General features: G+C 41.9%; 3 protein-coding genes across 3 annotated transcripts; all 3 read left to right on the top strand.

Moving 5' to 3' along the window:
• Window positions 1–1,881: 1,881 nt before the first annotated feature.
• On the top strand, window positions 1,882–5,200 carry LOC124479006 (cytochrome P450 2K1-like). Its single transcript, XM_047037461.1, has 9 exons — window positions 1,882–2,147; window positions 2,748–2,907; window positions 2,989–3,138; window positions 3,237–3,397; window positions 3,494–3,673; window positions 3,802–3,943; window positions 4,043–4,227; window positions 4,360–4,501; window positions 4,604–5,200. Exons 1-9 carry the CDS (start codon window positions 1,947–1,949, stop codon window positions 4,789–4,791), a joined length of 1,509 nt encoding a protein of 502 aa, XP_046893417.1. The 5' UTR covers window positions 1,882–1,946; the 3' UTR covers window positions 4,792–5,200.
• A 744-nt stretch (window positions 5,201–5,944) lies between these two features.
• On the top strand, window positions 5,945–9,261 carry LOC124479003 (cytochrome P450 2K1-like). Its single transcript, XM_047037456.1, has 9 exons — window positions 5,945–6,254; window positions 6,960–7,122; window positions 7,207–7,356; window positions 7,455–7,615; window positions 7,717–7,896; window positions 8,111–8,252; window positions 8,352–8,536; window positions 8,661–8,802; window positions 8,894–9,261. Exons 1-9 carry the CDS (start codon window positions 6,054–6,056, stop codon window positions 9,079–9,081), a joined length of 1,512 nt encoding a protein of 503 aa, XP_046893412.1. The 5' UTR covers window positions 5,945–6,053; the 3' UTR covers window positions 9,082–9,261.
• A 1,821-nt stretch (window positions 9,262–11,082) lies between these two features.
• LOC124479005 (cytochrome P450 2K1-like) lies at window positions 11,083–14,317 on the top strand. Its single transcript, XM_047037460.1, has 9 exons — window positions 11,083–11,288; window positions 11,889–12,048; window positions 12,144–12,293; window positions 12,392–12,552; window positions 12,649–12,828; window positions 12,957–13,098; window positions 13,198–13,382; window positions 13,515–13,656; window positions 13,759–14,317. The coding sequence occupies exons 1-9, from the start codon at window positions 11,088–11,090 to the stop codon at window positions 13,944–13,946; spliced, it is 1,509 nt and encodes a 502-aa protein (XP_046893416.1). The 5' UTR covers window positions 11,083–11,087; the 3' UTR covers window positions 13,947–14,317.
• Window positions 14,318–14,914: the final 597 nt, after the last annotated feature.

The following is a 14,914-nucleotide window of genomic DNA, read 5'->3' as shown; positions in this document are numbered from 1 at the left end:
TTGCCAAAGCTTTTTTACACCTGTATAATCTTGAGAGAATGGGACTTGAGACTGTGTACACCAGGTCACACCAGGTTTGCTCACACGGAAGTGGAGCCAAGCAGCAGACCAAGTTACTCTGCGGCAGCTGTGAACTGTTTCGCTCAGTGGGACATACTTTGCCCGGGAGGTCACACTGGAGATCACATGCCATCAATTTAGTTTGGGGGTTAAGAGTCACAATCACTTTTCTCTCAAAGTTCATTTGAGGACTTTGTCCACACACTGCCAAATCACACTGGGGCTGCTCCTTCTGCTGCCCTCTACAGGAATTCTGCAGTCCTAAAAAAACTTGGCTTGTTCAAGCACAACAGCACAGCAACCACCAGAGACCCACTGGAACCCGTCTGTAAATTGTGTTAGTCTGCTTGACGTGCATCTGGGGGCTTTTCTGACCTATATGAGAGTGTGGGTATGGAGCGTTCATTGAAAATAAGCTCAGAGGTGGCTTTGCCCATCCCTGGCAGTAATGTTTTTGTCTGGGCTTTGTCAGACTTTTCTTTCATCATTGAAAGGGGTGAGCACCACAACACATCTGGGCATGTGGAACATTGCATTGCATGCAGGTAATCTTAGTGGGGTTGTTTGGGCAAGTATAAGGGAGAGGTCGTACCAAGTGTAGGTGAGGAAAGTATTCTCTCTCTCTCCTGCGTGTGTCCCTGTGGAAAGCCCAAATGCAGTCATGCAACTGCATTGGCTCCTTTTGCAACCCACTCAGTACAGGAGCTGTACCCTCCATTCAGACCTACAATCCTCTTTCAAGAGAGTCCACTTTGGAGGATCATCAGTGGCACCCGGATAACATCATTACAACGATGATGCAAAAGCCTATCAGCATGAGATGTGAGATGATCACTGACTGTTCCAGGCGAGTGCCCCCCCCCCCCCCTGACTATTGATTTAATACACCAGTGGATTGGCAGCTTCATACAATGCCTGGTTCTCAAGATAGTTGAGTTACAAAAACGTTGAAAATCACACACACACACACAGATTACAGGATTTACAGTTTGAGGAAATTATTGGATATACTCATAATCCCAGTTGAGAAGATGGATGCAATGTTCATAGCACAAGTCATATTACCATCACCTCTTTAGATTGTTGTGTGTTTTCTCATTCGGAGTGTTGTTTTATCCGTTGTCTCTTAAGATGGCTGAGCGGTTAGGGAATCGGGCTAATAATCAGAAGGTTGCAAGTTCGATTCTGGCCGTGCAAAATGAAGTTCTGTCCTTGAGCAAGGCACTTGCCTCGGGGGGAATGTCCCTGTACTTACTGTAAGTCGCACTGGATAAGAGCGTCTGCTAAATGACTAAATGGAAACAGCCGACAGTCCAGAATTAAGAACTGCAATATAATGATGACATAGCATTTCAGCAGTAGGGCTGTGCAGTCCAGAATTAATTCACATCACAACATTCATTATCATTGATTTCACGTTAAACTAAGACATAAAATTGGTATACACAGAACTGAAGAAATTACATACATTTCAGTTTTGTGTATGTCTTAAACTATATCTATTCTGGATTTTCAAAGCCAAGACTTGAAGATTTGAAAAAAAAAACAACAACAAAAACAGCCGAAATTCACACATCTAAAAGAAACACAAATAGCCATATACATATGACTGATTATGATCAAATGTGATGATAATATGTGACCATTTTAGACATTCAGAAGTAACCCAAGCAAAACAAATCTCTTCTCAGTCACTGTGGGAAAGGTCTAAAAACACACTGAATCAATTATCTACAAGCGTGGCAGTGTGCCAAGTTGTTGATGAAAGGAAAAAATACAGCTCCACCCCAACTGTTGCTATTGGTTATAAATGGATCTGGCTGCTCAGCTTTGTGAAAGCATTAGTGAGTATCAGGTTGAAGTGGTTCAGTGTTTAGTGTGTGGTGATGTCTGTGTTGGATAGTGTTGTTCTCCAGACTCCCAGCTTAGTGACTCTGCTGGGGACTGTGGTGTTTCTGCTGCTCCTCTACCTCCTCTCCTGCAGCTCTCAGGAACAGGGGAAGGATCCTCCAGGACCCAGACCACTACCTCTGCTGGGGAACTTACTGATGCTGGATCTCAAGAGGCCGAACCAGACACTCTGTGAGGTAATACTAACTATTTGGCTTATACACGTTGTCACATGTAAGGATTCAATTTGATACATACTGCAGTGTAAAGAGTGCATTGGATTAAGGTTAAATATTTTGTAGGTAAGGTTAAACATGCAACGTTAATATGAAGTATTGGCCAACTTCCCTACTGCTCTCTGTCACTGTTAAGTTAATAGTGCCAAGGCGTACAAACTCCTGACACACAGAACATGGCGTAAAATTTGTCAGGAACCAAAGGCCTCAATGACATGAAACGTGACATGAAAAAACTAATAATTGGGGACCTCTAGTGGCCAAAACAAGTCCATAACCCTGACTAAATTAACCAGTACAATAAGGAGATTTAGACTGATAGTTGTAGTGTAGCACTTTTAAATAAAGGATAGGAAAAGAAAGTTTACAATTTCAGTCCAGTAAAAATATATGATTATGTAAAGAAGTTCCTACAACCAGTAGGAGTTGACATGCGTGATCATTGTCCAATTAGGCTAACATTATTGACTGATCAGTCTTTGGAAGAAGTGCATAATTATGTGACATGCAATCATTTAGACCCTTCATATACTGTAAAATACACTGTGTGGCCTTCTCTAGCTCTCCAAGAAATATGGATCAGTATTCAAGGTTTATTTTGGACCCAAGAAGGTTGTGGTCCTGGCAGGATACAAGACAGTCAAGGAGGCTCTGGTCAACCATGATGAGTTTGGAGACCGAGAAATCATCCCTTTATTTGAGGACTTCAACAAAGGACATGGTAACTGAAGAAAACAGAACGCTCTGTACATTCAGTACATTATTCTTCATACAAATTAGTAAATGTCTAAAATCTCCACAGGGATTTTGTTTGCAAATGGAGACTCCTGGAAAGAGATGAGGCGCTTTGCTCTCACTACCCTCAGAGACTTTGGGATGGGCAAGAAGATGAGTGAGGGGAAGATCATAGAGGAGTGTGGCAACCTGATTGAAGTGTTTGAGAAATATGAGGGTAGGATAGTTGTGTGTCAGATGACAACAGCTCAGATGAAAGTACCTGTGGTGTAGCTATTGACATTTCTGTAATTAATCTTGTGTTGGCTGTAACAGGCCAAGCGTTTGACACAACCAAGCCGCTGAATTATGCTGCCTCCAATATCATCTCCGCCATTGTATATGGGAACAGGTTTGACTACAGTGACCCACAGTTCAAAGCAATGGTGGACAGAGCTAATGAGGTTACATGTCTGACAGGATCTCCATCAATCCAGGTATTGTTTGCAGACTTGATTTTTAAATGGTTGTATTGAAGTGTGGACAAATCAACACAGTGCAAAACCAACACCCTATTTTGAATGGGGATTCAGTTATACAACACATTTCCCTGGATGGGTCCTTGGCTCTGGAATTGGAGACGCATAAGGCATCTTGTTGACATCACCCTTGAAGATATTAACGAGTTGATTAAAGGTCTGAAGGAGACTCTGAACCCTCAGATGTGCCGAGGCTTTGTGGACTGTTTCCTGGCCAGACAGCAGAACCTGGAGGTATGGTACAACCTTTTAAGTAATAGGCCAGAAATGAAATCAAACTTCTGAAATCAGTCATGGGCTTGATTATCATAACTGGATTTCTTAAGTGTTTCTCCAAAATCCTTTTGTGCATTTTGTGTTAGAAATCAGGGAGCGTGGCTTCTTTGTACCATGATGATAACATGGTATATTCTGTGGCCAACCTGTTTGGTGCTGGGACCGACACCACAGGAACTACGTTACGTTGGACACTCCTGGTCATGGCCAAGTATCCTCACATACAAGGTAAGGGACATACAAACACACTTCAGTATGATGGCTGACTGGATTTTGATGAACATGAAACATTAGAGGATGGTTTGTTCCCCCACTCTTTCTCCTCAGACCAGGTTCAGGAGGAGATCAGCAGGGTGATAGGAAGTCGTCAGGTCTTGGTAGAGGACAGGAAGAACCTTCCCTACACTGATGCTGTCATCCATGAGACCCAGAGACTGGCCAACATTGTACCCATGTCCCTCCCTCACGTCACCAGCAGAGATGTCACCTTCCAGGGATACTTCATCAAGAAGGTTAGATAACTGGCTGGTTTGAAGTGACTCCTCTACAACAATAGAATCTGAAAATAAAACTGCTTGTATGAACCGCAGCTCTAATGTGAACAAGCTACTGATCATTGCCCTTTTTCTCACTCTGGTTTACAGGGGACCTCTGTGATTCCTCTACTGACGTCAGTTCTACAGGATGAGAGCAAATGGGAGAGCCCCCACACTTTTAACCCCGCCCACTTCCTGGATGACAAGGGAAAATGTGTCAAAAGGAATGCCTTCCTTCCCTTCTCTGCGGGTATATCATTGTCAGGTTCAACATGGTTATCAACATAACTATTTTAATAATGTCTGGTGTGATTTGAAATATATTTGGTCCATTTCTCTATTCTCCTCTCAGGTAGCAGGGCGTGTCCTGGGGAGGGTCTGGCCAGGATGGAGCTGTTCCTCTTCTTCACCTCTCTCCTCCAACACTTTCGTTTCTCTCCTCCACCCGGGGTAACAGAGGATGATCTGGACCTCACTCCAGCTGTGGGCTTCACCCTCAACCCTTCACCCCACAAGCTGTGTGCCGTCAGCCGGGTCTGAGGAGAGAGAGACAGTCTCAGAGACACACCTTTCATCCTTCTACTGCAACACCTATTTTACTTAGCTACACCCATCTCAGGAATGTAGAGAAATGGGTAATACTCAACATTATGGTTTGGGGACTTCAAAACAAGTTTGTTCATCAAGCTTTTTGCCTAGAAATGTTGTACTATTTATATCAACAAGACAATCAGCATGGCATCTAACTCTGGATAAGAGCGTCTGCTAAATTGACTAAATGTAACTTTTAACAGTGGCTGGTTTAGGTATATTTTCAGGCAGCTTTATATATACACACAAATTATTAATACAAATAAATTACTACACTGAAATTTACATCATTTGTTTCCATTATGCATTATAAACTTTTTAATAAAGCATTCCTTATTTGAAATATTTAAATACTAGAATGAAAGTTTGTTCGCAACTCCTACAGGTGTCCAAAAATGTGTTGATTACTTACAAACTCTGTCCACAAAAATGAGCTGTGCTGGAGTAGATTACTACACAAACATTATTTGGACAGTATTGTACTTCAAGATCTACCAAATTGACATCATAATGGAAAGACAAAGGAGTCTTCACAGTTCTCCAACATGAGACACATACAGATGAGATGACAATGTTCCAAAATACATTTGTAGGATAAATGTGTACTGTCCCCACGCCACCCCATACAAATAAACAGACATCTTAAACCCCTTTCCAACCTTTCTCTGTCCCCAGAAGTCCTAGTAACTGCGAACGACCAGCCAACTTTCCCACTATAGCGCCAAGCTGCAAAAATCAGATCCCCATCTGTGGAGTCTGCCCAGTCTTATGGTCATTTCCCCCCAAACAATCAATCCCACCTGCATTCAATTCAGTCAATTGTGTGGGTCAATGGTCATTCCATTTGATTAATGATGAGTCCCACTGTTCATTCCCTTCACAATATAACACTCTAAACACATATCAGTATAGGATTGAAAAGCAAGTTTTCCTTTAATTGAGACACTGAAGAATCTCTACTCTGGAGAATATAGGTCAAAGGAAATTCCAAGCACTTCTAATAACTTCTAAAACAAGCTGTAAAACCAGTTTATTATCTACAGGTGTGGCAGTGTGTAAAATTGTTGATGAAACCAACAAATACAGCACCAACTCCTTTAACTGGTGCTACTGGTTATAAATGGATGTGACTGCTCAGATGTAACGTTCTGTTTGTTAAACCATTAGTGAGTGTCAGGTGTAAAGGTTCAATGTTTAGTGTGTGGTGAACCATGTCTGTGTTGGATAGTATTGTTCTCCAGACTCCCAGCTTGGTGACTCTGCTGGGGACTGTGGTGTTTCTGCTGCTCCTCTACCTCCTCTCCTGCAGCTCTCAGGAACAGGGGAAGGATCCTCCAGGACCCAGACCACTACCTCTGCTGGGGAACTTACTGATGCTGGATCTCAAGAGGCCGTACCAGACACTCTGTGAGGTAATACTTATTATTTGGCTTATACACGTAACATTTTAAGTATTCAATTTGATACATAGTGCAGTGAAAACAGTGCATTGTGTTAATGTTAAATATTTTGTTGGTAAGGTTAAAAACAATATTTTTCCTGTAACAGGACAAACATTTAGCACTACTTCACATTAAGGTTAATTAAATGTACACCAGTAAAGTTAAGGGTAAGTACCATGTACCTAAATAGCACATGAACGAGCAGTAGGTAAATACAATAATATCTATAGTAAAATAATTGAAGGTACATAGTAAGATATGTGATTATAAATGTGTTAGTGGTGTAGGTTATGCCAAGTACAAGAATGTACTGTTTGGGGTAGAGGTGCTAGGGGTAAATTTGTGTTCTAAAACTGGTTGTTCCCATCTTTGATTGTGATTGGCTATATCACATTCCATGCCGTTGTAAAATCCATTATAACTTCACAGGTTGTCCTCATAACATTCTTTAACATTCCATATTACTGCGCATCGAATATTTCAAATTGAAAAAGACGGCAAAGATGTCAATCTGGCTGTTGCGTGGCAACGATTTATGTAGGAACTATACTTTGTAGTAGCGGAAGAATGACGGTTTATTATTAAACTATTTAGTTTCTAATTGTTTTTATTGATGAAACCAGGGTCATTTAGACCCTTCATAAACTGTAAAATACACTTTCTTGACTTTTCTAGCTCTCCAAGAAATATGGATCAGTATTCAAGATCCATTTTGGACCCCAGAAAGTAGTGGTCCTGGCCGGATACAAGACAGTCAAGGAGGCTCTGGTCAACCATGCTGAGGAGTTTGGAGACAGAGACATCACCCCTATATTTCAGGACTTAAACAATGGACATGGTAAAATGAATGACAAAAACTGAATGCTCTGTACTTTGATTATTCTTCTCCATACAAGTTAGTAAAAATGTGTGATCTCCACAGGGATCCTGTTTTCTAATGGAGAGTCTTGGAAAGAGATGAGGCGCTTTGCTTCCACTACCCTCAAAAACTTGGGGATGGGCAAGAAGATGAGTGAGGAGAAGATCACAGAGGAGTGTGGCAACCTGATTGAAGTGTTTGAGCAACATGAGGGTAGGGCTGATGTGGCAAATGGAAATTGTGCTCAAATGAAAGTACCTTTGGTGTAGCTCTTGACATGACTGTAATTCATCTTGTGTTGGCTGTAACAGGCAAAGCATTTGACACAACCCAGTCGGTGAATTATGCCGTATCCAATATCATCTCCGCCATCGTATATGGGAACAGGTTTGACTACAGTGACCCAAAGTTCAGAGCAATGGTGGACAGAGCTACTGAGACTGTATGTCTATTAGGATCTCCAACAATCCAGGTATTGTTTGCAGACTTTATTTTTAAAATGTTATTTTTGTGTTTACAAATCAACATAGTATAGTCCAGAATGTTTACACCTACTTTTGAATGGGATTTCAGTTATACAATGCATTTCCCTGGATGGGTCCTTGTATCTGGAACCAAAGACGTATAATGAAGCTTTTTAACATCGATAAAGAAGAGATTAAAGACTTAATCAGAGGTCTGAAGGAGACTCTGAACCCTCAAATGTGCCAAGGCTTTTTGGACTGTTTCCTGACCAGACAGCAGAACCTGGAGGTAACCTTTTCAGTAATAGGATTGAAATCACACTCAAGGCCTGTATCATTGTATAATATTTAATACATACACTGTATATAATTTGTATTATTTTTGCGGCTGTGGCTCAGGGGGTGAAGAGGGTCATAAAGCTCTCGGTACAAAAGCGCTGTATGAAATGCAGTCCATTTATCATAACTGTATTTCTTAAGCGTTCTTAAATCTTGTGTGTCAGGAATCAGGGAGCGTGGCTTCTTTGTACCATGATGATAACATAGTATATTCTGTGGCCAACCTGTTTGCTGCTGGGACCGACACCACAGGAACTACGTTACGCTGGGGACTCTTGCTCATGGCCAAGTATCCTCACATGCAAGGTAAGGGACATACAAACACACTTCTGTATGATGGCTGACTGGATTTTGATGAACATGAAACATTAGAGGATGGTTTGTTCCCCCACTCTTTCTCCTCAGACCAGGTTCAGGAGGAGATCAGCAGGGTGATAGGAAGTCGTCAGGTCTTGGTAGAGGACAGGAAGAACCTTCCCTACACTGATGCTGTCATCCATGAGACCCAGAGACTGGCCAACATTGTACCCATGTCCATCCCTCACGTCACCAGCAGAGATGTCACCTTCCAGGGATACTTAATCAAGAAGGTCAGATAACTGGCTGTGTTGAAGTGTGCTCTGAAAGAGTCTGAAAATAAAAGTGCTTGTATGAACTGCAGCTCTGATGTGAACGAGCTACTGATCATTGCCCTTTTCTCACTCTGGTTTACAGGGGACCTCTGTGATTCCTCTACTGACATCAGTTCTGCAGGATGAGAGCGAATGGGAAAGCCCCCACACTTTTAACCCCGCCCACTTTCTGGATGACAAGGGGAAGTTTGTCAAGAGGGATGCCTTCATGCCTTTCTCTGCAGGTATATAATCGCAATAGCATGGTTATCAACGTAAGTATTTACATTTCTGCTGTGACAATATTTTGGTCTCCTTTCTCTACATTTCTCTCAGGTCGCAGGGCGTGTCCTGGGGAGGGTCTGGCCAGGATGGAGCTGTTCCTCTTCTTCACCTCTCTCCTCCAACACTTTCATTTCTCTCCTCCACCCGGGGTAACAGAGGATGATCTGGACCTCACTCCAGCTGTTGGCTTCACGCTCGTTCCCTCACCACACCAGCTGTGTGCTGTCAGCCGGGGCTGAAGAGAGAGAGACTAGGACCTAGACATCACTGCTGAAATAAGTTGATAGAAACTGAGAATTTTACATCAGCCTGCTATGGAATATTTCTGTAGGAAAACATGAGACATCCATTGGATTTAATGCTGCTGTGGTTGTTTTCAGAAGTATAGTTTTTATTAACAGTAACGCTCAAGAAATAAATCCTGCTAATTGCATCTTAAATGTTTTAATAAAGTCAATTTTTTCATAATACATTTTGCGTCCATGCCATATTTATAAATTGTAAATGTACCTGAAGTGTGGTTCAACTTCTGCTCATTGGGAAGTATTCGGTAGTGTCCTAGTATGAACTCAAACATCTAAGGGTTGTGGTTTTCACTAGTGTTTCAGATTTCTTAGGGCACAACTATATCTGCTCCAGAGCTTAGTGTGGTGCAGTGGAGGATGCAAGTGGTGCAGTGGAGGATGCAAGGGGTGGCAGCTGCCACCCCAAGTTGTATAAAAAAAAAAAAATCATGCATTTAGCAGACGCTTTTATCCAAAGCGACTTCCAAGAGAGAGCTTTACAAAAGTGCATAGGTCACTGATCATAACAACAAGATAGCCCCAAACATTGCGTGTAGCCAAAACACAAAGCATACATTGTGAAAAAAACAGTCCCAAAGGGAAGAACCATAAGAGCATGTAGTGAAATAAGTTACAATTAAACATGAATCTCAATTTTCCCATGGAAAAATATTATTTGTACATTACAGAACATTTCAATAAATAATATTGATGTTGCTGTTTAATTTAAACTACAATATTCTAATCTAGCCTAATCATTTACCATAGGGAGTACTGTACCCCCCTACTCTGGGTTTGATTCCCTCCAGGAGGCCACACAACAGCTTCCTTCTGCCACCCCATTGCCACCCCGAATGAAAATCTCTAGATCCGCCCCTGGTGTGGTGTATTTTAGCCTGTCATTTACACTACATCTGAAGAAGCAAAGAAAATTCAAAATACATTTATCTTAAGATTTGATTCAACACAGCACCATTGAAACCATTTCTGTGTTGACACGCTGGGGCACGGCCGCGGCAGTGACACATAAAACATAGTTTTATACTTTTCTTAATTCTGGAAAAATGACAATGTGGAATAGTTCTTCCATAAACTCTTCCAAATGTGTAAGTATTTATTCTACCCCATCTCCATTGTAATTGGACGTCGGGGTATAAAGTGACAGAGACGAGAGCAGCGTTTTACTCTGAGTTGAACTAAATAGGCGGCGCTGCCATTGCAAACAATCACAAACAGACACTAGACTGCGGAAAAATGCCTGGTCACCTTCCAGGGATACTTCATCAAGAAGATCAGATTGTTTCAAAGCGAAAATTGCACATGACCACATATTTTTTTAATATTTTTTCTCTTGATTCTTCTTGGTTGACAGGGGACCACTGTGATTCCTCTACTGACATCAGTTCTGCAGGATGAGAGTGAATCATAGATGGGAGAGCCCCCACACCTTTAACCCCGCCCACTTTCTGGATGACGAGGGGAAGTTTGTCAAGAGGGATGCCTTTCGTGCCCTTCTCTGCTGGTACAATATTCAAACTACTTTTTTAATAAACTGGGCAAGTTGACTAAAGAACATAATTTATATCAGATCAGTCTGCATGTTTAAATTTTCAGTATTATCTGGGAAAATAATCAAATGGCTTGCTTTATTCACAATTCTGTCTCTGGCAATCTATATATCTGGCTCTGCCAATGAATGTATTCTATAGCGTCCGTAAATAGGCCTATATCTCCTCTCTATAACCTACGAATATGAGTGATTTCTGATGTATTTTAAGCGTTTGAATAAAACGCTGCTCGTGTGACGTCACTTCGACACTTCGACTCTGATCACGTGGTGTTTTGCCCATTTGAAGCCACGCTCGACACGTTTGTATCGGTACCAATTGTTTCGAAAGGTCGTGAGCACGGTATTGAGCGTAACATCACTAGTGTAAAGGTTCAATGTTTAGTGTGTGGTGATGTCTGTGTTGGATAGTATTGTTCTCCAGACTCCCAGCTTGGTGACTCTGCTGGGGACTGTGGTGTTTCTGCTGCTCCTCTACCTCCTCTCCTGCAGCTCTCAGGAACAGGGGAAGGATCCTCCAGGACCCAGACCACTACCTCTGCTGGGGAACTTACTGATGTTGGATCTCAAGAGGCCGTACCAGACACTCTGTGAGGTAAAACTAACTATTTGGCTTATACACGTTGTCACATGTAAGGATTCAATTTGATACATACTGCAGTGTAAAGAGTGCATTGGATTAAGGTTAAATATTTTGTAGGTAAGGTTAAACATGCAACGTTAATATGAAGTATTGGCCAACTTCCCTACTGCTCTCTGTCACTGTTAAGTTAATAGTGCCAAGGCGTACAGTCTCCTGACACACAGAACATGGCGTAAAATTTGTCAGGAATCAGAGCGCTCTATGACATGAAACATAACATGAAAAAACTAACAATTGGGGACCTCTAGTGGCCAAAACAAGTCCATAACCCTGACTAAATTAACCAGTACAATAAGGAGATTTAGACTGATAGTTGTAGTGTAGCACTTTTAAATAAAGGATAGGAAAAGAAAGTTTACAATTTCAGTCCAGTAAAAATATATGATTATGTAAAGAAGTTCCTACAACCAGTAGGAGTTGACATGCGTGATCATTGTCCAATTAGGCTAACATTATTGACTGATCAGTCTTTGGAAGAAGTGCATAATTATGTGACAAGCAAACATTTAGACCCTTCATATACTGTAAAATACACTGTGTGGCCTTCTCTAGCTCTCCAAGAAATATGGATCAGTATTCAAGGTTTATTTTGGACCCAAGAAGGTTGTGGTCCTGGCAGGATACAAGACAGTCAAGGAGGCTCTGGTCAACCATGATGAGTTTGGAGACCGAGAAATCATCCCTTTATTTGAGGACTTCATCAAAGGACATGGTAACTGAAGAAAACAGAACGCTCTGTACATTCAGTACATTATTCTTCATAGAAGTTAGTAAATGTCTAAATTTTAGACTCTAAAATCTCCACAGGGATTGTGTTTGCAAATGGAGACTCCTGGAAAGAGATGAGGCGCTTTGCTCTCACTACCCTCAGAGACTTTGGGATGGGCAAGAAGATGAGTGAGGGGAAGATCATAGAGGAGTGTGGCAACCTGATTGAAGTGTTTGAGAAATATGAGGGTAGGATAGTTGTGTGTCAGATGACAACAGCTCAGATGAAAGTACCTGTGGTGTAGCTATTGACATTTCTGTAATTAATCTTGTGTTGGCTGTAACAGGCCAAGCGTTTGACACAACCAAGCCGCTGAATTATGCTGCCTCCAATATCATCTCCGCCATTGTATATGGGAACAGGTTTGACTACAGTGACCCACAGTTCAAAGCAATGGTGGACAGAGCTAATGAGGTTACATGTCTGACAGGATCTCCATCAATCCAGGTATTGTTTGCAGACTTGATTTTTAAATGGTTGTATTGAAGTGTGGACAAATCAACACAGTGCAAAACCAACACCCTATTTTGAATGGGGATTCAGTTATACAACACATTTCCCTGGATGGGTCCTTGGCTCTGGAATTGGAGACGCATAAGGCATCTTGTTGACATCACCCTTGAAGATATTAACGAGTTGATTAAAGGTCTGAAGGAGACTCTGAACCCTCAGATGTGCCGAGGCTTTGTGGACTGTTTCCTGGCCAGACAGCAGAACCTGGAGGTATGGTACAACCTTTTAAGTAATAGGCCAGAAATGAAATCAAACTTCTGAAATCAGTCATGGGCTTGATTATCATAACTGGATTTCTTAAGTGTTTCTCCAAAATCCTTTTGTGCATTTTGTGTTAGAAATCAGGGAGCGTGGCTTCTTTGTACCATGATGATAACATGGTATATTCTGTGGCCAACCTGTTTGGTGCTGGGACCGACACCACAGGAACTACGTTACGTTGGACACTCCTGGTCATGGCCAAGTATCCTCACATACAAGGTAAGGGACATACAAACACACTTCAGTATGATGGCTGACTGGATTTTGATGAACATGAAACATTAGAGGATGGTTTGTTCCCCCACTCTTTCTCCTCAGACCAGGTTCAGGAGGAGATCAGCAGGGTGATAGGAAGTCGTCAGGTCTTGGTAGAGGACAGGAAGAACCTTCCCTACACTGATGCTGTCATCCATGAGACCCAGAGACTGGCCAACATTGTACCCATGTCCCTCCCTCACGTCACCAGCAGAGATGTCACCTTCCAGGGATACTTCATCAAGAAGGTTAGATAACTGGCTGGTTTGAAGTGACTCCTCTACAACAATAGAATCTGAAAATAAAACTGCTTGTATGAACCGCAGCTCTAATGTGAACCAGCTACTGATCATTGCCCTTTTTCTCACTCTGGTTTACAGGGGACCTCTGTGATTCCTCTACTGACGTCAGTTCTACAGGATGAGAGCAAATGGGAGAGCCCCCACACTTTTAACCCCGCCCACTTCCTGGATGACAAGGGAAAATGTGTCAAAAGGAATGCCTTCCTTCCCTTCTCTGCGGGTATATCATTGTCATGTTCAACATGGTTATCAACATAACTATTTTAATAATGTCTGGTGTGATTTGAAATATATTTGGTCCATTTCTCTATTCTCCTCTCAGGTAGCAGGGCGTGTCCTGGGGAGGGTCTGGCCAGGATGGAGCTGTTCCTCTTCTTCACCTCTCTCCTCCAACACTTTCGTTTCTCTCCTCCACCCGGGGTAACAGAGGATGATCTGGACCTCACTCCAGCTGTGGGGTTCATCCTCAACCCTTCACCCCACCAGCTGTGTGCCGTCAGCAGGGTCTGAGGAGAGAGAGACACAGTCTCAGAGACACACCTTTCATCCTTCTACTGCAAAACCTATTTTACTTAGTTACACCCATCTCAGGAATGTAGAGAAATGGGTAATACTCAACATTATGGTTTGGGGACTACAAAAACAAGTTTGTTCATCAAGCTTTTTGCCTAGTAATGTTGTACTATTTATATCAACAAGACAATCAGCATGGCATCTAACTCTGGATAAGAGCGTCTGCTAAATTGACTAAATGTAACTTTTAACAGTGGCTGGTTTAGGTATATTGTCAGGCAGCTTTATATATATATATACACACAAATTATTAATACAAATAAATTACTACACTGAAATTTACATCATTTGTTTCCATTATGCATGTTTATACACTTTTTAATAAAGCATTCCTTATTTGAAATATTAGCATGAAAGTTTGTTCGCAACTCCTACAGGTGTCCAAAAATGTGTTGATTACTTACAAACTCTGTCCACAAAAATGAGCTGTGCTGGAGTAGATTACTACACTCAAACATTATTTGGACAGTATTGTACCTCAAGAAGTACCATATTGACATCATAATGCAAAGACAAAGGAGTCTTCACAGCTCTCCAACATGAGACACATACAGATGAGATGACAATGTTCCAAAATACATTTGTAGGATAAATGTGTACTGTCCCCACGCCACCCCACACAAATAAACAGACATCTTAAACCCCTTTCCAACCTTTCTCTGTCCCCAGAAGTCCTAGTAACTGCGAACGACCAGCCAACTTTCCCACTATAGCGCCAAGCTGCAACTATCAGATCCCCATCTGTGGAGTCTGCCCAGTCTTGTAGTCATTTTCCCCCAAACAATCAATCCCACCTGCATTCAATTCAGTCAATTGTGTGGGTCAATGGTCATTCCATTTGATTAATGATGAGTCCCACTGCTCATTCCCTTCACAATATAACACTCTAAACACATATCAGTATA

Source organism: Hypomesus transpacificus, chromosome 17 (assembly GCF_021917145.1).
Source record: "Hypomesus transpacificus isolate Combined female chromosome 17, fHypTra1, whole genome shotgun sequence".
Lineage (NCBI taxonomy): Eukaryota > Metazoa > Chordata > Actinopteri > Osmeriformes > Osmeridae > Hypomesus > Hypomesus transpacificus.
Note: the sequence above shows the minus strand (reverse complement) of the source record. Positions and strands in the feature narration are given on the sequence as shown.